General features: G+C 41.9%; 1 protein-coding gene across 8 annotated transcripts; it reads left to right on the top strand.

Moving 5' to 3' along the window:
* The first annotated feature begins 1102 nt into the window (after positions 1-1102).
* Positions 1103-21994, top strand: LOC122316729 (ABC transporter B family member 4-like). Of its 8 annotated transcripts, none has more exons than XM_043133494.1 (14): positions 1103-1142; positions 1345-1517; positions 2042-2452; positions 2769-2823; positions 2933-3108; positions 3219-3440; positions 3523-3761; positions 4301-4826; positions 5050-5323; positions 5642-6525; positions 6820-7086; positions 7204-7467; positions 7600-7893; positions 7999-8544. In XM_043133494.1, exons 3-14 carry the CDS (start codon positions 2114-2116, stop codon positions 8347-8349), a joined length of 3891 nt encoding a protein of 1296 aa, XP_042989428.1. In that variant the 5' UTR covers positions 1103-1142; positions 1345-1517; positions 2042-2113; the 3' UTR covers positions 8350-8544. The 8 variants fall into 8 exon arrangements, with proteins under 8 accessions (XP_042989428.1, XP_042989463.1, XP_042989438.1 ...); XM_043133504.1 differs by having other exon boundaries at positions 1108-1142; positions 1345-1427; XM_043133486.1 differs by having other exon boundaries at positions 1112-1142; positions 1345-1455.
* The last annotated feature ends 1507 nt before the right edge of the window (positions 21995-23501 follow it).

Raw genomic sequence — 23501 nt, 5'->3', positions numbered from 1 at the left:
TTAAGTCCCAATTTTTTAATTTATAATTTTTTTATACTAATTTAAATATATTTTTTTTTGTCTCGTTTTAGTTTTTATAGGTCACTAAAATTATTTCTGTTAAAGTTTTTATTTTTATACCACTTTTCAAGTGTTATGTTTTCTAATTTTATTTTATTTTCAAAAGAAAATCTAGGGTTATGTGAATAGTAGTGAAATTGTATGTGAATATTTTTTTTATATTTGAATATAAATTTTTATTTTATTTTTGTTTTTGAAGCTTGAAAAAGTTAGTATTGATTATTTGTTTTATTTTAAATTTTGTAAAAATGGTAAGAATTAGATAAAAAAGTTAAAAATTTAAAATTAAAAAATATTATATTTAAATGATGTTTAAAAAAAATTAAGATGAATTATAATAATTTCTCATCACGATCTCATCACCTAAACCTACTCTTACGTTCTAGTTGTTTTATTCTTGTTCTAACACTTTTAACACGTCTTGTTGTATCTAGTCTTGAAGTGAAAAGCGAGTGCATCAACATTTTCCTTAATAAATTAAAGCTTTATGAGATTATGCTTACTTTTTCCCCGAAGAATTTGAAATTCAATAAAACTCCTGTAATCACTGTAGGAATTCATCCTATATATATATATATATAATAAATCCCTAGCAACCTAACAAGTTATAGTTTTTGCATTCTTTTCTTGTCATTTACCTTTGTCTCTATCAAGTACTACTTGCTGATGCAGGACTTTGGCAAGCCTAGACCTTTCCCTTCTTCCAGCAATCCAAATGCAGACAATATGGAATCAGTACAGACAAAAAATAAGAACTTAGTTTAAGCTACAGACATCTGCAGAGGAGATGTTTGCCTTTGGCTTGAGTTATGTCAGATTCCATGTAGTTTCGGGACCCACATTCATAATAAATATAAAAATATTACCTGTCATTTTCCATGACTGAATTGTTTGGAACATGATTCTCGAAATAAATGAAATCAAACAAGGATGGATTGGGTTTCAAAATTTTGGGTTTAGATTACTAAAAAGTAGATGCTGATTCCTATTTTACTTTTTGACTAATTTTGCACCCTGTTGCTTATAAAGCAAGGCTCGTCCTTTCAGTTCAACTGGCACATTAACCCAGCATCTAAACAGAGGTGATCTTCTAGCTGCTTTTTTTTTTTTTTGGTTTTAATATTCCTTCGAATTATTTGTTATTACAGTTCTGTTCTTTCTTTACTTTCTTTATGATGATCAAAGAAGAGGTGTTGGTTTGTCTAAGTTGGCAACTTAGTTTTATGTTGTTCGTTTCTTTGTTGCATTGCTGCTGTTAAATATAATGTCTTTTTGTAAATGCAGGAAAAGCTTCTTTTGCCCGAGGTTTGCATGAATATGTTTTCAGAACTTTTTCTTATTCTGATAACGACATTAGTAAGGAAGAGGTATTTTCCGGCAATTCTTTTTTGATAGGTTGGTCATTCTCCCCACATACTGTCTTGGTACCACCTTCTGAGGATTCTTTGGCTTTTCTAGTAACTGCTGTTTCCCATTCATTCATTCATTCATTTTTTTTTTTTTTAATCTCTATTTGCTTGATTTTGTTGGTGCCTGTATTGAAATTAATGTTCTCGTACTGAATTCATTGAGCAATTGATGTTCTTATTTATTTTACTAGTTCTGTCTGTGAAATTTCCTATTGGTGCAAACTCAAAGGGGGGTCGGTTAAACAGCTACCTTAATGGTGTTTCATATGTTGATTCAATTTCTTAACTGCCTTAGAACTTATCGGTGTTGACAACATGGATTGAAAAGAAAATTTGATTAGATTTTTTTATTGGTTGTCTGAACGTTCACGTTTGATTTAAAAATAAAGATAATAAAAGATCCGTTCTTTGGGTTCTTTGTCAATCACTGCAAATATTCCTATGACCTGATATAGAGGAAAGCCTAGAAATTATTCTGTGATCATGTTTCAGATTATTATGTCGAACCTCACTCATCCATCCAGCCTTAACGATGGGGTTGCTAATTCAAAAGAATGATGTTTGTCTTGCAGCTATCGTCGTATAGTTTAGGTTGTTCGAAGTGATTACGAAAAATAGTGGAAATAAGTATTTCTCCAGACAACATGGCTGAAGAAAATACTTCCCTTGGAGAAATAATCACAGAGCAGTCCACAGCATGGACAAGCAATATAGTCATAGATTTAGGAAAAAATCAAGAAATCACGGACAACCAGCAACATTCAAACAAGAACCAGGGGAAAGAGGAAAGCATTAATAGAGTACCATATTATAAACTTTTCTCCTTTGCTGACTCCCTGGATTATCTGCTAATGTTTGTTGGCACAGTTGCTGCTGTTGGAAGTGGAATATCTATGCCTTTCATGACCATAATCTTTGGAGATACGATTGATTCTTTTGGAGGAACAGTAAATACCAAAGATGTAGTTCACAAGGTTTCCAAGGTATTTTTCAACTAAAACTGGGTGTTAAATTGTCTATGTTTGTGCAAAATCTATGCTGAATTTCTCGTTTGAGATTGTCTCCATTATGCAATATGAAGGGAACAAAATTCTAGTCCATACCATGTTTAATCCTTGGATTCCATTTATGTTTCAACGGCTGTTCTAAAGTGGTCCTCTCCAGTCTAGCATGCTTGCTCAACGACAAGTCTACCAAAAAAAAAAGTTGTTTGTTGTATGCTGCTATGGTTAACATGATGGTATGTTTTTCCTGAAAGAACACTATAAGTTGTGATGACATGATCAATTTAATTCTCAGATGTCCCTAAACTTTGTATACTTGGCTTTGGGATCTGGCGTTGCATCGTTTTTTCGTAAGTACATGAGCCTCCTTGCTGAGATAACACATACAGTTTGGCTTATAAAAAAGTTTGGTTTATTTGAACCTGAGATGCCCAATTACGCTTGTATGCTATGTGCCAGAGATGGCTTGTTGGATGGTGACCGGGGAGAGGCAGGCTGCACGTATAAGAAGTTTATACTTGAAAACTATTTTGAGGCAAGATATTGGCTTCTTTGATAAGGAAGCTAAAACAGGAGAAATAGTTGGGAGGATGTCGGGAGACACTGTACTTATTCAAGATGCATTGGGCGAGAAGGTATTGATCCACCATTCAAACCTCTAACCATAACATTTCCTCCAAGCTTCTGAATTTGGAGTTTAAGATGCTCTCCTATTCATGCATTTTCTTACTGTTGCAATCTCCAGGTTGGAAAGTTCATACAGTTGGTAGCAACATTCGTAGGAGGCTTTGTTATAGCATTTGTCAAGGGATGGCTTCTTGCCCTTGTCTTGCTATCTTCCTTTCCACCTCTTGTCATCTCTGCTGCTGCCATGAGCATCATTATTGGAAAGATGGCATCCCAAGGGCAAACTGCTTATTCAGTGGCAGCGACCGTGGTAGAGCAGACGATTGGTTCCATAAGAACTGTATGCATATGGCATAAGGAATCTCTGATTTTCATGTTCTTTTATTATAGAATAATATCAATCTTGGTCATTTTCCATACAGGTTGCATCCTATACAGGGGAAAAGGAAGCCATAACTAAGTACAAAAAGTCTTTAACCAAAGCTTACAAGTCTGGTATCCAAGAGGGCTTGGCTGCTGGGTTGGGACTTGGTGCAGCTACGTTTATTATGTTCTGCAGTTATGCTTTGGCGATATGGTTTGGTGGGAAAATGATTCTTGAGAAGGGATATACGGGAGGGGATGTCATTAATGTACTTTTTGCTGTTCTGACTGGCTCCGTGTAAGTTGCAATCAGTTTCATTCATCCTCCATAAAAACTTATACATTGTGCTCATATTATAATCTGTCATACTCCTTATCCCAAAACTAGGTACCCTTTTAATTCTTGTCCAAAAGATTAGGTTGTTATATTCAATTTGAATTAATTTTGCTGACGTCGCTTCTCCAAAACACCACATAACCAAGCTAACGACCTAGACCTGCACTACAAATTGAACCAAATAATCCTTGCCAGAGACTGCCCTGTGGGGGACAGTCCGACAGTCAAGTTAGTTCTTTTTGGTAGATTGATAGCAAGAGAGCAAAACAAAACAAGTACCAAAAGACCTTTTCCCTGTTATGGGTTTCCTTTTTATATGCCTTCTAAGCAAGTGACCTGTTTGTTTGTAGTGGGTATTTTTAATGGTGTCGAGCAGTTGTATGATCATGAGGGTAATGGATCTGCCATTCATAATATTCCTCCTTTCAGATCTCCTTTTCGATGGGCCCTTTTTGGGCGTGGGATTTATAAGAAATATGCCTCACAAATTTTATTTTTAGATCGCTTGGTCAGGCCTCTCCATGCATGAGCGCATTTGCTGCTGGACAAGCTGCAGCCTTTAAGATGTTTGAGACAATTAACAGGAAGCCAAAGATAGATGCTTACAACACTGAGGGACTACAATTAGATGATATTCGTGGAGATATAGAACTAAGGGATGTGCATTTTAGTTATCCTGCAAGACCTGAAGAACAAATATTCAGTGGATTTTCTCTTTCAATACCTAGTGGTACAACAGCTGCTTTGGTTGGGCAGAGTGGAAGTGGGAAATCAACAGTAATCAATTTGATTGAGAGATTTTATGATCCACAAGCTGGTGAGGTTCTTATTGACAACATTAATCTTAGAGAGTTCCAACTAAAGTGGATCAGAAAGAAAATTGGCCTTGTCAGCCAAGAACCTGTGTTGTTTACTTCTAGCATTAAAGACAATATTGCTTATGGTAAGGATGGGGCAACTACGGAAGAGATAAGAGCTGCTGTTGAGCTGGCCAATGCTGCTAAATTCATTGATAAACTCCCTCAGGTTTATGATTTTTTCATAACTTTAAATTGTTTCTCGTACGGCAGAACCCTCTAGAGAAATCCTCGATTATATGCTTATATGCTCTTGTTCCCCTGTATGTAGAGATACGAACATATTTGCATTAAGATTTCACATTGTCCAAGGTAGTTTTTAATCTTGTAATCGAGATTTCTTTTCTTGTTGACTGACGTCCTGCTTTGCGGTTATGTCTTGAAAAATTTAGGGACTAGACACGATGGTTGGTGAGCATGGAACTCAGTTATCTGGGGGTCAAAAGCAGAGAGTTGCTATAGCCAGAGCCATTCTAAAAGACCCAAGAATTCTACTACTAGATGAAGCCACAAGTGCTCTCGATGCAGAATCTGAGAGAATTGTGCAGGAAGCATTGGATAGAATTATGACCAATCGAACAACCATTATTATTGCTCATCGCTTGAGTACAGTGAGGAATGCTGATATGATTGCAGTTATACATCAAGGGAAAATTGTTGAAAAGGGTACGTTTTTAGGGTTATTTCAAGTTATACATCTGTAATGATGGCATGCTGATTGGTCCTATTTAATTGAATTCCCATTGTTTCTAAATATAATATTTTGTGGCTAAATATCAAATTCAAGTTTTTGCTTGAACTTGAGGGCCTAAGTGAAAGGGCCATGGGCAGCAATAGATGTTGTAATGCTAGTGCCCATTTTATGACTTTATCCCTCTCTCACTTGAAACCATAAAGTTTTGGTTGATCTAGATCTATCTAAAGCAATTTCATCATTCTTGGGATACACATATAACTGCATTGTTATTCCTTGTGACTAATTAGGTACACACTCTGAGCTTACTAAAGAGCCTGAAGGACCATATAGCCAGCTTATACGATTGCAAGATCTTAGCACAGTGTCAGAACAAAATGCTTTAGATGACCAGGACATGCTAGAACCTATGAATTCCGTGAAAAATTTGAGTCAACAATTTTCTTTGTTACGATCCATAAGTCAAAAATCATCTGAAATTGGAAATAGCAGTCGTCACTCATTCTCAATTACATTTGGTGTGCCAACTACAAGTATGCTGGAAACAGAACCTATAGAAAGTAATGCTCAAGCTTTAGCACCATCCCAACTACCTCCAGAAGTGTCACTTTGCCGTCTTGCTTATCTTAACAAGCCAGAGATCATAGTGTTACTTCTTGGCAGTATAGCTGCAGTAGCCAATGGGGTAATTTTTCCTGTTTTAGGGATAGTAATCTCCGGAATGATCAAAACTTTTTATGAACCAAGAGATGAGCTCCGTAAGGACTCAAAATTTTGGGCATTAATCTTTGTTTTACTTGGTGTGGCATCTCTATTGGCCCAACCTTCAAAATCATACTTCTTTGCTGTTGCGGGATGTAAGTTGATAAGGCGGATCCGATTAATGTGCTTCAAGAAAGTGGTTTATATGGAAGTAAGTTGGTTTGACGAACCTGAGCACTCGAGTGGTGCACTAGGTGCAAGACTCTCTGCAGATGCAGAGTCTATGCGAGGTCTAGTTGGAGATGCACTTGCTTTGCTTGTTCAAAATATTGCGAGTGCTATTGCTGGTTTGGTTATTGCTTTCACAACAAATTGGATACTGGCTTTGATAATCTTTGTTTTGCTACCTCTCATTGGAGTAAGTGGATACCTTCGAATGGAGTTCATGAAAGGATTTAGTGCAAATGCAAAGGTGATTTCCAACCTTCATAAATTATATTCAACTAGCTTCAATGCATGAAAAACATTTAATTGATTTTTTTTTTTGGGGGGGGGGGGGGGGGGGGGGGGGGGGGGGGGGGGGGCATTTTGATTCCATATGAATGGATGGAAATATGCCTTTTCTTTTCTTCCCCCTCCCCCATTTAACTTATTGGGAAAAAGTCCAACCAGTAATGAAGTTAAGAGCTTTTAATCCTATCAAATGAGCCCCATATGAATCAAATGATCCCATTTGAATGTGACTAAAAATCATAAATGGTTATAGAAAATGTATGAAGAAGCAAGTCAAGTTGCAAATGATGCAGTGGGGAGTATAAGAATAGTTTCTTCTTTCTGTGCTGAAGAGAAGGTGATGGAATTGTACCATAGAAAATGTGAAGGCCCAATTAAGACTGGTATAAGGCAAGGGTTAATCAGTGGAGTAGGCTTTGGGCTATCATTCTTCTTGCTGTTTGCAGTATATGCATGTAGTTTTTATGTTGGAGCCCGACTTGTTGAGGATGGCAAGACAACATTCTCAGAAGTTTTTCGAGTAAGTTCCTCTTGCCATCTCCACCTAGACAAGCACTTAACCAAATTTTCATGACTTCCAAAGATAAATTGCTTTCTTGGTTATCGGTGGTTAAATGCTTTGTTCATTAAATTACAGGTTTTCTTTACTCTTACAATGGCTGCCGTGGGAATTGCTCAATCAAGTTCCCTAGCCCCTGATGCAAGTAAAGCAAAGAGTTCTGCTGCTTCTATATTTGCAATTCTTGACAGGAAATCAAAGACAAATTCTAGTGATACCTCTGGGACGACGATAGAAAATTTAAAGGGAGATATTGAACTCCACCATGTCAGCTTCAGGTATCCCATGAGACCTGAAGTTCAGATATTCAGGGATCTTTGCTTGGCTATTCATTTTGGCAAGGTAAATTTGTTAGGACTAGGCATCAAGTTTCATTTTCATATTCTACAATAAAAAAATCCATACAAAAGCTTATTTACCTTTGTCTGATATTGATTATCACAAAGTTAAAAATCGATGTATATTGTTAATTAGATGGTTGCTTTGGTTGGCGAAAGTGGGAGCGGAAAGTCAACAATGATCTCCTTGTTGCAAAGGTTCTATGAACCTGATTCTGGTCATATTACACTGGATGGAATTGAAATTCAAAGGCTACAGCTAAAGTGGCTAAGGCAGCAAATGGGCTTGGTGAGTCAGGAGCCTGTGTTATTTAATGACACCATCTGGGCCAACATTGCCTATGGAAAGGAAGGAGATGCAACAGATGCAGAAATTTTAGCCGCAGCAGAATTAGCAAACGCCCACAAGTTTATTTGTAGTTTGCAACAGGTAAAAAGGGAATCTAATTGAAACAATGAGAAAGAGTACTTTGCAACTGCTTGTCATTACACTATTATGAATTATGTCATTCAAGATGACCAATAAAAAATGTAGGGGTATAATACAACAGTAGGTGAGCGTGGGGTCCAATTGTCTGGGGGACAAAAACAACGAGTGGCAATAGCTCGAGCAACTTTGAAGGCTCCCAAAATATTACTACTCGATGAAGCCACTAGTGCTCTTGATGCTGATTCTGAACAAGTGGTTCAAGATGCATTGGAACAAGTTATGGTACACCGGACAACGGTGGTGGTGGCTCATCGTTTGTCTACAATTACGGGAGCAGATTTGATTGTGGTGCTCAAAGATGGGATGGTAGTGGAGAAAGGAAAACATCAAACTTTGCTCAATATCAAGGATGGTATTTATGCTTCCTTGGTAGCATTACATACAAAAGGTTCTTAGCAAGGAAGAATGAAGGCTTCATTTATCTATCCTTCCACAATTGTTAGTTGATATTCCTAGTTCCGATCATTATTGCAAATTATGTATACCAGAGCACCTTATATGTCGTGTCTCAATCCTTTGTTATGTAACATGAGTCATGCTACTCAACATTGAATATTTGTTGTATGAATGAGTGAAGCCATTTATCACGAAGAGTTGATCTTAAAGGCTTATATAGTACAATGAATGGACTTAGAGAATATGGAATTTGAAACTACAAAGAATTAGATTTGCAACACATTGCCTGAGTTTTGACGACATGTTTCATAGACCTGAGGTTCGGGCTCTCAGCAGTTCAGGTCTTCAGTGTCGTAGGCCTACAATCACAAAGAGAGAGAGAGTTTGGCAAAGAGCGGCCCTAGGGTGGCCTAGGAAGCCTCTGATGCCTAAGTCAATGATCATCTTCAGATGATATGGAGAGTGGGAATGTAGCAAGTAGTTTCTTAGTTGAGAACTTGATCCCTTTACCTGATGTTTGGGGGACTCTTTATACCCAGCCCATAGGGTTAGACTACCATACCCTGTGGTCTGGGTGATGTCCTCTCGGAGTTCCCTCTGTCATGCTTCCTTTAATGCGGCGTGGCCTTCTGGATGAAGTAGTTAATGCTGCATGATTTCCAGGTGAGTTCATTTAATGCGACATAATCTCCTGGTGTTGCTTTTCGGTTTAGTCCTCTCCCTCTAGTGTGCTTCCCTTCCTTTTCGTTGGCTTGACTTTCTGAGCTCCCTACGTAATGTCCCATCTTGACCTGGATCTGTATGCCCATCTTATATGGGATGTGGGACTTGGTCGGGTCGCTAAAGGAATCTGTGGGCCTGGACCCGGCATTCCAGGCCTTATGGAGGTATAGGGATCTCTCTAATGCTTGATTTGAACTAGTCCTCGTGGGACTAGGGCATTGGGAAAAAGGGAAAAATACCCCCAATAGTTACACCTGAACTGGTCCTTATTGGACTAGGCTAATGGGAATTATCTTGTTTCTACCTAATGTTGCCACTTGTCGCGTCTATCCGGCTGGCTGAGCGAAAACACTTGTCGTATGATTATTCAACGTGTAAGATCTCGGCCTTCCCTTAATCATTCGTAATGCGCTTTCTAGGGATTTTATCTCGGTACCCAATAAAGATCATTCCATCTTTTCAATGATAGCTATTTTTCTTTCTTTCGTGGTTGTGTTGCATGCGCAGGACTTTAAATAGCTCTTTCCTTTTGTACCTCATGCATACTGAGTACTGTTTGTCACTCACATAACTTCTGCCATACTCTTGCCATTCTCTTCTCACTTCATTCGTTCTTCCTTTACCTTTCCCTACTCTTTATTTCTCATTGCGCTCCTACTCTCCAAATGGCCACCTAGAGATCTGCCGAACCTGTGAGTTTCAAGGGCCATCCTGAGGCAGGCGCCTCGGAGCCAGGTTATGTTGGTCACTTTTGGCATTCAGAGGCCTCCCCTGAGTTCCTCCAATTGCTGGTCTCGACCTATCACATTCTTGACATAGTGGCTTTTGAGGCCTTGGCATCTTACGAGATGGCTGTCGGTCTTGATGGCTTAGCATCTCGGGTCATCCTCTTTCCTAGTATATTCTCATGTGGGCGGAGACTGCCATTCCCTCTCCCAGTCCATGAAGTCTTATACAACCTCGAGTTGGCCCCAGCCCAACTCCATCCAAATGCCTGACGGATCCTGATCTGTTATTGCATCTTGTGGTGGCAGGCGCTGCTGAAGTCCTATCCAAAGCATCCTGATTTGACTTATTGTGAGTTTCTCCTAACTCACAACTTGAAGAGGTGTGCCGGGGATATCTGTAGTTTTAGATGAATGAGCAGCCTCATGTGCTAAAGCCGTGGTACCATAAGGTCTTGGAATGGATTTGGTAAGTTCTTTTTCGTGTTTGGCCATGGCTAGGAGTTCTCGGTTGGTCGGATTGGTCGTGCCAAGTTCCCGATAAGGGCTTTGTAGGGAGTTTTTCCCAATGATAGGGTCGTGTGCCCAACTACCACATTTGACGAGCTGCATCATATCGCGATTGTTCGAGATTAGGTGACCTAGCATCCTTTTCTCATCCACTCAGAGGTTCTTCTTGGGGAGGATAACCATGTTGTGTTCCTCCCTCCGATAAGTCATGTCATGGCTTCCGCCCGTGGCTTCTCCATCTGCCCATCTTTTTAGTTGTTGAGGAAACTGGCCCTGAGCTTTCCCCTTGAGGCTAAAGGGAAGAAAGCTCGCTCAGAGCCGAGTGGGGATGGGAAAGACCTTACGTTCCCCATGACCTCAGCTTCAAGGGTAGTCGATGCTGAGTGTCCTGGTTTCTTAGTGCCTATGCATCCTTTTGTTCCATCTGCACTCCCTACAAATCCAGCTTGGGGTCTTGGGGAGAGAGAGTCTTGTGATCTTGGTACGTTTGCCATGTCCCTTTCTTCCGTAGCCTTAGTTGTTGAGCCATCTCCTTTGGATGCTTTTCCCGAAAAGGGAATCTAGTTGAAATGCACTTCTAGGAAGCCCTCCTAGATAGGGCGCCTCGCCAATCCCAGGTGGTGTAATTGCCCCCAAAGATGAACATGGTGATGTCTCCTTCGTCAGTGTCCACCACTCGATCCTCGACCTAGGATCTTGAGTCTGAGGAAGTCATTGGCAATCTTGCGATGGAGGTGGAGTCCTCCAAGGGGGGCACTTCAATTCGAAGGTCCCTTTCGAAGGGAAGTCTTTGTTGGTGGTGTCTCGTCCATTGCTACCATTACCAGCCTATCGGCGGATGTGTCTGCTAGTGCTATCGAAGGTGACTAGTTGGTGGTAGAGCCTATTGTTCCTGCCACGTCGAGTTTTGGAGAGACTGCAGCGGTCAATCCTATTGTTCCCACCCTGCCAAGTCTTAGGGAGACTGTGGTTGTCGATCCTACTATTTCCACCCCGCCAAGTCTTGGGGAAACAGTGGGGGTTGCTGGACGTCCGGATAGGAGTTGGCATAATCCTGGTGGAGAATAAGGGTTGCCATCCTTTGCAGTAGCTCTCCTGTTGGCAACTGAGGGCACTCTTACTTCTTCCAGTCGTAGGTAGAACAAGGTGGATCCAAGTGAAGCTAATGGGGCTAGGGTGAAATCGCCTCTCTCGGAAGATTCGAATGAGATCACAGGTGCTTCTCCCCACCTTGAGGGCAGAACTTGGCGAACGGAGGCCCTAGAGTGGGCATCTAAGTCGTTGTGGAGAATTCTCTATGAGGTCTTTTCTCATTCCATGTTCTTTTCTCATTCCATGTTCTTTTCTTAACTAAACTTCTTCCCTTTCTCTTTTATTCTCACCTTCTTTCTTGTAGTTGCGGAGTCTACAGGGGGTTGAATGACTGGCTGAGCATATTGTGAGTGGCCACAAGGCGGTTGAGAGGGAAAACCTGGAGCTTCGGTCCATGGTGATGACGACTCTTCATTATGCCAACCGGGAGAGAGGGGAGAGAAACTCTTGGAGGCGGAGATGGCCATAGTGGGCCATGAAGGCAGAGTCACTGAGCGAGCTCCAAGAGTCGTTGGATCTATCGCAAGTAGAGAATGAAAGGCTGAAGGGCCTTAAGGACTTTGACACTCAGTAGCTCAAGATGCTGGAAAAGGAGCATTGGACCTTGTTGGCCATTGTAGAGGATCGGGAAGCCTTGCTGTCTACAGCTAGGATTAGGGAGGAGGAGGTGCTTACTGAACTACGAGTGGCCCAAAAGAGGATAACTACCTAGGACGTGGTTATCCGCGATCTACGGAGCGACTTGTCCCAGGTGTAAGAGGTCGCCGCCCGCTCAAGTGAACAGCTGGGGAGGGCCCTCTATGTTCAAGATGACGCTTGGTCCTACGGGTATCTCAAAGGCTTTGAGAGGATGCGTGAATAAGTGATCTTGAATCCACAAGAAGGTTTGGAGACGTTAGAGGCCCACTTGCAGGCCATTGATCTTAAAGAGCTTGAGCCTGATCCGGCTGCTCTTAATCATGTGGGTGAGATTAGATGGACAATGATTTCGGACACGTTTTTGTTGGAGGATGATGATCCTCCCGACCGTCCTCCTGGAGATTTCATGGGTGTTGACCTAGGGGGAGTCAACTTCAAGGCGCCCCTAAGGCGAGCCCCACCGACTTTGAGATGGACCCTAATGCCTCCTGCTACTGATTTTATTTGCTTCTCTCTGTATATTCGGTAATGTATATTCTTTGTCCTTGGTCCCTTGTTTGCATAAACTATGGTGCCCAGTATTTTGCAATTGCATGTACATTTGTTCTTTTTCCATGTAACTGCATGCTTGTTTTGTGCCGTGGTTGTCCCTTCGCATTCTTAACTTCTTTTCATCTTGCTGCCCATTGGCTAGGGTTATTCGTGATGCTTTATATTGCTTTTCTTGAGTGGAGAGTTGTGATGCATTATACTGTTTAACTTGAGGGAAGAGTCGTGATGCTTCACTCCTTGGTTTCCCAACAAAAGCAATTTGGAGTTTAATGTGCCGTTCATTAACCTCCGAGGGATTTGGGTAGTTGGCCATTAATGCCCATCCGTTTCGCTTCCCACAAATCAAGGGCGCTATAGGGTATTCGTTACGTGTGTCACGGGATTCGTTTTGAGCCATCCGCGAGATTCGTGCCGGCAATGGGATACGTACAACCCAAATCTTGAGGGATTAACCGTCGCTCCTCACCTATAAAAGCCCTACCTTCCATGCCATTTGCCATCAAATCTCCTTTCTTGCTCTTCAAGCGCTCTAAGCCTTCCTCTTGCTTGGTGTTGGGTTCCATTGGACAATTCAAACTTTGATGTTCCTTCTGGCTTAGGGCCAAGCTTTCCATGTAGTGTTCCATCGTTGACTTGTGTTGAAGCGGGTGATTGGTGATCTTTTATGGCTTTCAAGGAGTCTTTTACGGAGATCGTGTTACCTCTTGTTGCCGTAAGATGTGTTGTGAAGGTGGTGTATGCTGAGCTTTGTAGCCACTCTGTTCAATCATATTCCGTATCTCAAGACTCATTGTGTAGTCCATGTTATATCCTTACATCTTGATTCATTTCCGTGACTAAGATGGAGCTGGGCTTCCCACCCAGTCCTAGTGGGTGACGGGGATTTCTGATAGTCTGAACCTGTTCTAGTTCAAGCGCATCCTCTTCGGCCAAGGGAGGAGAAAGAGGGGGCCCTTACCCTGGTGAGTGGCTTCTTTCAATTCAAGCTTCTCACTGCCTTGTCCCTTTCAGCTCAGCCGATGACCATTGGGGTGAAGCCTCTATTTGCTACTTCCACATGGTGCCCCGGCCCGTGTGGGGATGGTTTTGAATGAGGTTAGTTTTCCTGATGGTTGTCCTCGACGGTTGTGGGTTTCAGGTGCTTGGGTTGGTCTCGCGCTTCTGTCTTCACCTCTCACCATTTTTTCTTCACCTCCCCCATACGTCTAGGATGGTGCCTCTCTGGTGACCCCGCCGATGTTGCCTTTCCCGCCAACGGTGCTGTAGTGCACTAGTGCGTTCGACCCTGCTTACGGATAGTTTTTTACTTCTTTCTCTTTGTTAGTCTCTTTACAAATATGTTGTAAGCTTCCTCTTTGTAAGGACTTTGATAGTTGATGAATAAAATGTTTTTTGTTTATGACTTTACCATTGTTGTTCCTTTTAGCTTTGCTTGCCCATATTATGTGTGAGCCCTTTGTGGGTTGTAATGTGTTGATTTTTTTTTTTCACTGAGGCTTGGCACTATTCCTCTTCCTTGTGCAAATAATTTCCCACGTTGTGATGGCACACGATACCCTGCCAAGCTGAATGGCTCCTCTGCCCATTAATTTTTGTTTGTTTGATCATTACTTAGTTCATAGAGGTTAGGCTGCATATGGGCTGAACTCTTTGCAAAAATCTTTGTAGGGGTCGAGCAACACTTAGGCTGAACTTGCCCTGCCCCTTGTACATGGCGAGAATAGGCTGAGGGGCACGTAAGCCTAGCCCACATATTCGCATAAATTCTTAGAGGAGGTCGAGCAATATGTATGACTGGGTTCGCCTTATTGACTCTCGCGCTTGGCAAAAGGGGGTTGAGCGATGTGTAAGCCTGGCTCACCTAGAAATCCTCTACGAAGGTCGAGCAGCATGTAAGATTGGGCTTGCCTCATTGACCCTCGCACTTGGCAAGAGGGGGACGAGTGGTGCGTAGGCCTGGCTCGCCCAGAAATCCTCTGCGGAGGTCGGGCGGTATGTAAGACCAGGCCTGCCTAGTTCACCCTTCTACTTGGCGAGAGGGGCCGCTTTCTTGTGCCCATTGCAAAAGTCAAACCATGATACAGGTTGTCACTTAAATTTCACTAACCTGTCATGCAGGGCTGATGCGATGAAGCACGAGGCCATTGTCCGTTCGTAAAAGGATGTCACTTCTGAGGTTGTGTCAGGTAGTCTTAGGACTATCCCACTCTGTTGGGGGTAGAGGCGCCTCAAACCACTTCTCTCCCCATTTATCTGCCCAAGGGAGGTAATTAGTCAATGGCCTTAGAGCCAGATTACTCTCTGCCGCAGTGGGATGGAGTAATGTTCAGGTAGTCTTAGGGCTGGTCCCGCTCTCCTTCGTGAGGGAGGCCGGGCAAGCCTGAGGCTAGTCTCACCCGTTGACCCTCACATGAAGGTAGTATGTTTGAGCAGTATGTCTAACTAAACCCACTCTTATCCATTTATACCACAAGGAAAGTAAGTAAGGGCAGAGCTAGTGTTATGCCCACTCTTCGTCATGACGGAATGGGGTAATGTTTGGGCAACCTTGGGCCTAGACCCGCTCTTTCCCCCAAGAGGCTCGAGATGGCCTCTTGCTCATCTCACCCTTTGGTAACCCAGAGGGAGGTAAGCTGTTCGGATAGTATGTCTGACTGAACCCGCTCCCTTTGGTCAACACCCCTGAGGAAGGTAAGGTGCATCAGGCTTTTGAGGATAGACCCGCACTCTACCGAGGGAGGGGTAGAGGCTCCTTAAACTGCTCTCTCCCTATTCATTCCCTAAGGAGAGGTAAGTAGTCGATGGCCTTGAAGCCGAAATATGCTTCGCCGTAGTAGGATAGGGTAATTTGTTCGGGTAGCCTTACGGCTGGTCCCACTCTCATCCACAGGGGAGATCGAGCTAGCTAGTGGCTACTTCCTCCTGTTGACCATCACATGAAGGTAGTCTATTTGAGCAGTATGTCTGATTGAATGCGCTCCCATCCATTGATACGGCAGGGAAGGTAGGGCTGGTGCCATGCCCACTCTTCTTCATGGTAGAATGGGATAATGTTTGGGCAACCTCAGGGTTGGACCTGCTCTCTCCCGCAGGAGGGTTAGGATCGCCTCTAGCTCATGTTGCTCTTTGGTACCCAAGAGGAAGGTAAGTTGTTCAAGTAGTATGTCTAACTAAACTCGCTCCCATTGATTGACGCCCATGATGAAAGTAAGGTGTGTCGGGCTGTTGAGTACAGGTCTGCACTCTGCCAAGGGAGGGGTATAGGTGCCTCAAACTGCTTTCTTCCTATTCATTCTTCGGGGGAGGTAATTAGTCGATGGCCTTAAAACTGGATTATGCTTCATCCCGACAAGATGGGATAATCTATTCTGGTAGCCTCAGGGCTGGTCCCGCTCTCCTCTATGGGGGAGGCTGGGCTAGTCCAAGGCTAGTCTCGCCTGTTGACCCTCATGTGGAGGTAGTTTGTTCGAACAATATATCTGACCGGACCCGCTCACATCCGTTGATACTACAGGGAAGGTAGGTGAGGGCCGAGATAGTGCCATGTCCACTCTTTGTCATGATAGAACGGAGTAATGTTCTGGCATCCTCAAGGCTGGGCCCACTCTCCCCTGTGGGAGGGTCAGGACAGCCTCTGGCTCATCTAGTCCTTTGGTACCCTAGAGGGAGGCAAGCTGTTCGAGCAATATGTCAGACTGAATCCACCGTCGTCAGTTGACGCCCACGAGGAATGTAAGATGTGTCGGGCTATTTAAGGATAGGCCTGTACTCTATTGTGGGAGGAATAAAGCAATCTTTAGCATTACACTCATCCCTTTGTTATCTTGCAAGGAGGTAATTAGTTGGTGAAACTCGGACGTTGGAGGAGGATTTTTGTTGATGGAGATATGTTCACTAATTTTCCTGAAAAAGACTAGCATTTTTCATTAATATAGGGTTTATATAGTAGGGAATGAAATTTACATAATTACTTGAGGAACCGGATTGCTTTTCATTTTCTTTATATGTGCCCCTCTTCACCTTTCAGTTGGGATAGTTTGCATTTTTTACAAGAGCTTGTCAAGGCTTCATGAGAGGTGCATATTCACGCTGCGGGTCATTCTATATGTCTTTGGCTTCAGCTCCTGCATGTAACATTTACGTTCTGAGGCTTACTCCCCTCAGATTTCCCCTATCCTTTCAATCGAAAATTTCATTTTCAAATGGTAGATGGAGGTGATTGCCTTTAACTTGTTGAGAGTTGGTCGGATGATGACTGCATTGTACAAGGAAGGTGCTCTTACCACCAAAAAGTCGACCATTACAGGGGCATTGCGTACAAAGATTGACAAGGTGATCATTCCAGTCGGTTGAACTGTCTCCCTCAATAAGCTTTTGAGTGGCATTGGGGCTAGTAGGAGCCAAGTTGCGTCTATTTCCATAAGGGCAAATGCCTCTCATAACAAAATGCCAGTCAAACTGTAGTTGTCGATGAGAATCCTCCTTGTGGTGAAGTTGGCGATCTGCATGGTTACCACCAATGCATCGTCATATGGATAGAGGACTTCTTCCTTGTTGGTGTCTCCGAAGGAAATCACGGGGGTAGGCTCCCCCCTTCTATACTTGGTGGGGCAGTAAGAGACTGAGTAGACTTCCCACTATCAAGCCTCCCTAGCATGTAGTTTCCTTTAAGACGAAGTTTCCCCCTCGCTAGTCAAGCCCCCCGCTATAGTTTGAACTTCTCCCAATGGGGGTGCCTCTTGGTGCTGGTTTTGTGAGAGAGCATGGAGGGTCTTGTTCGATCTCCCTTCTCCTTGGGCTTTCTGCTCTCCTCTATTGATATCCTCTGTCGAGGCTCCTCTTCTGAGAACACCCCCTCCACGGTCTTTCTTTTGTCAAAATGAGGGGTGTCTAGGTTCCGTGCAATCCCCTAGTGTGAACGGCAATTATCGATGTTGTGGGTGGTTAATTGGTGGTAGGTGCAGTAGCGACATTCCTCCGAGGTCGGTTGTCTCTCTTCCTTTTAGATGGTGAACTTCAACTAGTCGTGCCAGTATGAAGTATTCCTTGAGGTAGACTCCTCCTTCCTTGCTTTTCGTGGCTTTCGTTCAACTTTTTCGCGAGCATGACCTTATGTTGGCGCTTTCCCCTTTCGGTCCACTCGCTCTAGCTCTTTTTTTCTCGATTTGGCCAGGACATGGAGGGTGTCCTCTACATTAATAAAGTTGTTGGCCTGGTCCATGAATTCCCAGAGTGTCAGGGGATTTTCTTTGCCAGTTCTGACATGAACGCGAACTGAAGCCATACTCTTCCCATGAGTGTTGTCAGGGTAATTTTCTCATTCTGGTCCTCTGCTGTCATTCCTCTTTATTGAATTGAGCTAGGTAGGCTTTCAGACTCTTGTCTTCCCTTTGCTTGATGGTGAGGAGGAATGTTGGAGGACGTCTCCTCCTCGTGCTGGCCATAAAATGGGTAAGGAACAAGCGGGCCAACTCATCGAAGTTTTCTATGGAGCCTTGTATCAAGGAGCTAAACCATATCCTTGCTGCTCTGCTAAAAGTTAATGGGAAGGCCCTGCAAGCCACCTCCCCCAAAAAACCTGTGCAGGGTCATGTGAGCCTTGAAAGCTTTGAAATGCTTCACTGGCTCTCAGGTCCTATCATATACGTCCATGGGGGGAACCCAAAACTTCGGTAGTAGTGGAACCGCCATTACATTCGTGCTGTATGGCAAGCCCATGCCGATGAGCAACTGATCCACCAATGACAAGCTACCCATTCTCCTCATCATCTCATCATATTTCCCCTTAAGGTTGTAGAGCTTGTCTTGCATGTTCTTCTTTTCCTTTTGTTCATTACCATCTCCTTCTTCCTATCTGTATTCTTGGTGCTTGCTAGCGCTAAGATCCCCATGGTGTGCTGAATCTTGATTGTCACCCTTGAGGGCCTGGTTTTCCTCACAGATAAAATTCACCTCGTTGGTGAATTTTTTCACAAGTTGTTCCATTGCCACTATTCTAGTCTCCATATTCACTGATGCAGCCTTTTCTTAGTCCCACACCTATTGAGAATAGGTCATGAAGGACATGTTAAAAAACATTTTATCCTACATATAGCACCGCCACCGTTGACGATATGTTTCATATACCTAAGAGCCAGGCTCTCAGCGGTCCAGGCAAGTAATTAAGAAATCGAGTTTGACAAAGGGTGGCTTGGGAAGCTTCCGATGCCTAAGTTAATGGTCACCTTCAGATGATATGGAGAGTGAGAATGTAGCAAGCAGTTTCTTAGTTGAGAACTCAATCGCTTTACCTGATGTCCAGGGGACTCTTTATACCCCACAAACGACCATACCCTACGGCTTGGGTGGAGTGATGTCCTTCCAGAGTCCCCTCCGTCATGCTTCCTTTAATGCAGCATGGCCCTTTGGATTAAGTAATTAATGTGGCGTGATCTCCTGGTATTGCTCTTTCGGTCTAGTCCCCTCCCTCTGGTGTGCTTCAATCCCTTTTCGTTGGTTCAGCTTTCCAAGCTTCTTATGTAATGTCTTATCCTGACCTAGATTTGTATACTCGTCTTATATGGGTTGTTGGTCGTGGTCGGGTTGCTAAGGGAATTTGTGGGCTAGGACCCAACTTTTTAGGCCTTCTTGGCTGTGGGGGATCCTTTTGATGCTTGATCTGGCTGGTCCTCGTGGGCCTAGGGCCCTGGGAAAAATACCCCCAACACTGAGTATATAAAGATGTAATGAACAAAACTAAATGGATTAGTGTACGTCTTAGGTACAAAATAATTTTCAATAGCAATGAATTCCAAGCAAGTCTCTTGGGATAAGAGAACACTATACTAACTATAAAATCTAAAGATTTCTCATAAATTTTCCTCTGGTGCTGACCTTTTCTTTTTGGAGAAACTTCAGCATTTCCTTTGTACTCAAAAGAGATGATCTTAAGGAAAGGTAGCCCTCACTTTATGGCTACATCGCACCATTTGATGTCTCATGGACATGTTTGGATATTAACAATGTTTAGAAATATTTGAGAATTGTGAGAATTTGTTTGAGATTAGGTTTTGAGAAAGGAAAAAGAAAAAAACTTAATAAACATATTTTTTAAAATAAGTATTGTATTAGATCAGTTTGTGAAAGTAGATAAAGAAAGTTAAAAATTTGTTTGAATATAAATTTTAATATTATTTTTGTTTTGAAGTTTATAAAAGTTGTATTGATTTTTGTGTTTGAGTAATGATTAGAAAAAAAAGTTGAAGTTTTGAAATAAAAAAGCTCTTTGTGTTTCAGTGATGTTTGAAAAATTAAAATGAAGTTATGAGAAATTTTGAAAATCTTGTGATTTGCCAAAAATGCCTACTCCACTGTCTTTGAGTTTGTAACACTCAAGGACTTGCTGTCGTGCACCGTTATCTAGTTACCAGTCCACACTTTGATGTCTCTGTCATTTCCAACCCTTCATCTGCAACCCAATTGAAGTCCTTTCCTTGCTTCTCATATGCCTCTCCATGCATAAGATGATTCTTCCCTATTTTTTGCTTCAAAGAACTCTTCTTTAGGATAGTATCTAGATTTATAAAGTTTGTACTATAGAAGTTCTCTCTCTTGCATGATTCTCCATCCTTGTTAGCCTGGGAGAGCCACATTGAAAATCCATAGGTCTTTGAAGCAAATACCCTCTTGAAATTTAGAGTCACCCATTTTATCCCAACTCACACAGTGTATTCTTGTCACCTACATTTTGTCTCTACCAAAATCTGGCCATCATGATCTCCAATTCGTGACATAAGCTTGATGACAATTTAAAAACACTCATGGTATATGTAGGAATAGCAAGAGCTACAGCTTTAACCAGTATGTCCTTGCTTGCTTGAGAGTATCTTTTACTTCCAACTTCAAAGCTTTTTCCACACTTTGTGCTTAATCTCCAAAAAGTTCATGTTCTTTGATCTCCTTATGAAAGGTGGTAATCTCAAGCATTTCTTATACTTTTGGACTTTTTTCACCCCTATACTACCATTAAACCTTCTTGCTATTTTCTATCTACATTTTGACTAAACACCATAGATGTCTTCTCTTTATTTGCCTTATGTCCTAACATAGCTCTTATTTATCTAGGATCATTTGCAAATTCTTACTTTTCTCATGCTTGATCTTGTGAACAAACACAGGATTTGGATGCAATGAACAATATAATGTTAAAAGTGCATACAGACTACTAAGAGAAAACCTGAGAAGGTAGAGTACGAATTCTCCAACAAGGAAGAAAAGAGAAGGTTTGGGAAATGGTTATGGAATCTGAATAGTTTAAAGTTTTATGCAAGACAAGTAAGGAATATGGTATCACATGCGCTTTACTACTGTCCCATGATAATCCAGTTCTAAGATACTAAAGCCTCCAAATGATGAAAACGAAAGAAGTTTTGAGTAGATTTCAAGGGTGATAAAGCATTATACTTATCAAAAGTGTTAGTAAACAGGTACCCTACAACCCATGTAGTGTCTAAATAGGTGGGGAAGTTACAAGCAGTTAGTTAACTCCCCACTACAAGTAGTCAATTAACTCTCTACCACTATCGGTTAATTAACTTTTAGGCAAATTAATTAATCACCCCATCAAGAAACTATTTAAAAAGAGAGTTTTAAGTATGTTAGTTTTGTGAACATAAAAACAAATGCCTCTCCTCTCTCTCTACACTTTCCTAGAGCAACTATCTTAAGCTTTTAATCTTGAAGTATGAAATTATTTTAGAAGAATCTATTTGCCTCCTAAGTGATGTAGAGGTACAATCAAAACAATTTGAAGTAGGCTGTAAGACGAGCAAAAATCTAGACTTGTAAGAATTATGCTCTGCTTGAGGTAACTTGAATTAATCTTATATAAGATTGGTTTGTGAGTCTATGCTGCTTATTTTCACCTCTATTAATATGGTCACATGTTGTTGATGCTTTGGAATGTGTTTAAACACACGTAATTGATGATATGCCATGATTGTTTGAATTTCAGATTTTTCATTAGATGCTATGAAATGTTTACGTCATGATCCTTGCGCACGTGGGGCTATCTCAACTGTCCAAGAAATCCAACTGCTCAGTTGGTATACACTTAAGACATCATGTGTCTGAATTTCCCAAGGGCAACAAGTCAGATGGCAACTAGCTTAGAAGGGATCCGATTTATGTCATGTTTATTTCATTGTTTATTAGTTCATGTACTGTTTGTTATTAGTGGTCCGGCAGAATGGGTCTGTTTGTGGTATTTTCCTAGTCTTTAGGAGTAAAAGGGCTCAGTGGCCAAAGGGGATAGGTTTGTCATCAAGATCAATTTGTAGTGGCTTAGTGTGACAGTGTCCCTTAATTAGTGAATTATGGTTATCATTTTGTTATTTTAGTCTAGTTATTGTGGAGTCCATGTATTTAAATATCTAGTTTCCGTTTAATAAAATCATCTTAATCCATTTTCTTTGCCTTGCGTGCACTGTGGAGGACTAGTCACCTGAAGTACTAAAACATCATTTTATTTTGGTTGGGACATGTAACCATTCGTATCCAAAGCCAGGCCAGTTTCATGGCAGAAGGGACTTGACTATCTCAGCTCTCTAAGGTTATTACCTAGTTGAAAACTGAAAATGTTGGCTTAAATGATGCTCAGGCCTGACTGTAAACGTTGTTAGAAGAACTCATCCAACAAGTTGGCAATCTTGCTACTAGCTACACATCCCTTTCCCATACCATAACCCATTCACCATACGAGTCTTCAAATACCCAAAATATTGATCTTATCAACATAGCCAATCTAGATTAGCCCACCACCATGTCAAATCTGTTTTTGAAGCACAAAAGAGAATTCATAGTCATACCATGCAACTTGACTCTCTCAAACTTGATGGATCTGATCCCACCGGTTAGGTCTTTTGGGCCTAGCAATTCTTTGCATATTATAATACTCCAAACACCTAAAAAAATCGACTAGCCTCATTCCATATATAGGGCAAGGCTTTAACTTGTTACCAGTTGTTCGATTCCCATCCCATTTCCATTTGGTCTAAGATTGTGCAGGCTTTGCAAATACACTTTGCACCCATTGCAAATACGCTTTGCACCCACACCCTTTGATGACCCAATGGCTAAATTCACTAAGCTAAGATAGATGTCTATGGTGGAGCAATACCAAACACACTTTGAGATTCTCTCCAACTGCATCCCAAGTCTCTCGGATGACTTCAGGATTAGCACATTTCTTAGCAGGTTGAGGAATGAAATCCGTATTATAGCCACTATTTTTTGACCCACTACCCTACCTACGGCTTTTAGGCTAGCTCAATTGTATGAAGAAGAGGTATGGTGCAAATTCTAAAGGTCTTCTAATTTGCCCAATCTCACAACTCCTTCCCAGAAATAATTTTCCTAGACTCTCAGCACCTAACATAATTACTCCTCATTGTCTAATGGGGCCACCAACCCATAACCCTTCCCCATGCCCACAACAAACCAACAACCCCAAAACCAACCTTTTTGTTCAACATATCACAACTGCCTAGATACAAATGGGCTTCTAGGTATAAGTGTTGAGCACAATTGTTCAAGGGAAGAACCAGAGATAGAAAATAAATTTTTGAGGAAGTTTCCAATGGACTAGATATGGGAGAGGTTCAAAGTGCACCCAAAGAAGGAGAGTTGCTGGAAATTTCTCTAGATGCTATTTTAGGAACCTCAACCCCTCAAACGATGCAATTGTTGGGCGTATTAGGGAAACAATCAGTTGTCATCCTAATTGATAGGGGAAGCACTCACATCTTTATAGATTTGATTGCGGAAAGAGGGGCTAAGCTATACACTACGGGAAGCCACAACCTAATGGTGATGGTGGCTAATGAGGATTGGTTACCTTATTTTGGTTGTTGTGAGGTAGTCCCTTTTCATTTA

This window comes from Carya illinoinensis, chromosome 1, assembly GCF_018687715.1.
Source record: "Carya illinoinensis cultivar Pawnee chromosome 1, C.illinoinensisPawnee_v1, whole genome shotgun sequence".
Classification (NCBI taxonomy): domain Eukaryota; kingdom Viridiplantae; phylum Streptophyta; class Magnoliopsida; order Fagales; family Juglandaceae; genus Carya; species Carya illinoinensis.
The sequence above is the reverse complement of the archived record's forward strand: the minus strand, read 5'-3'. Positions and strand labels throughout refer to the sequence as shown.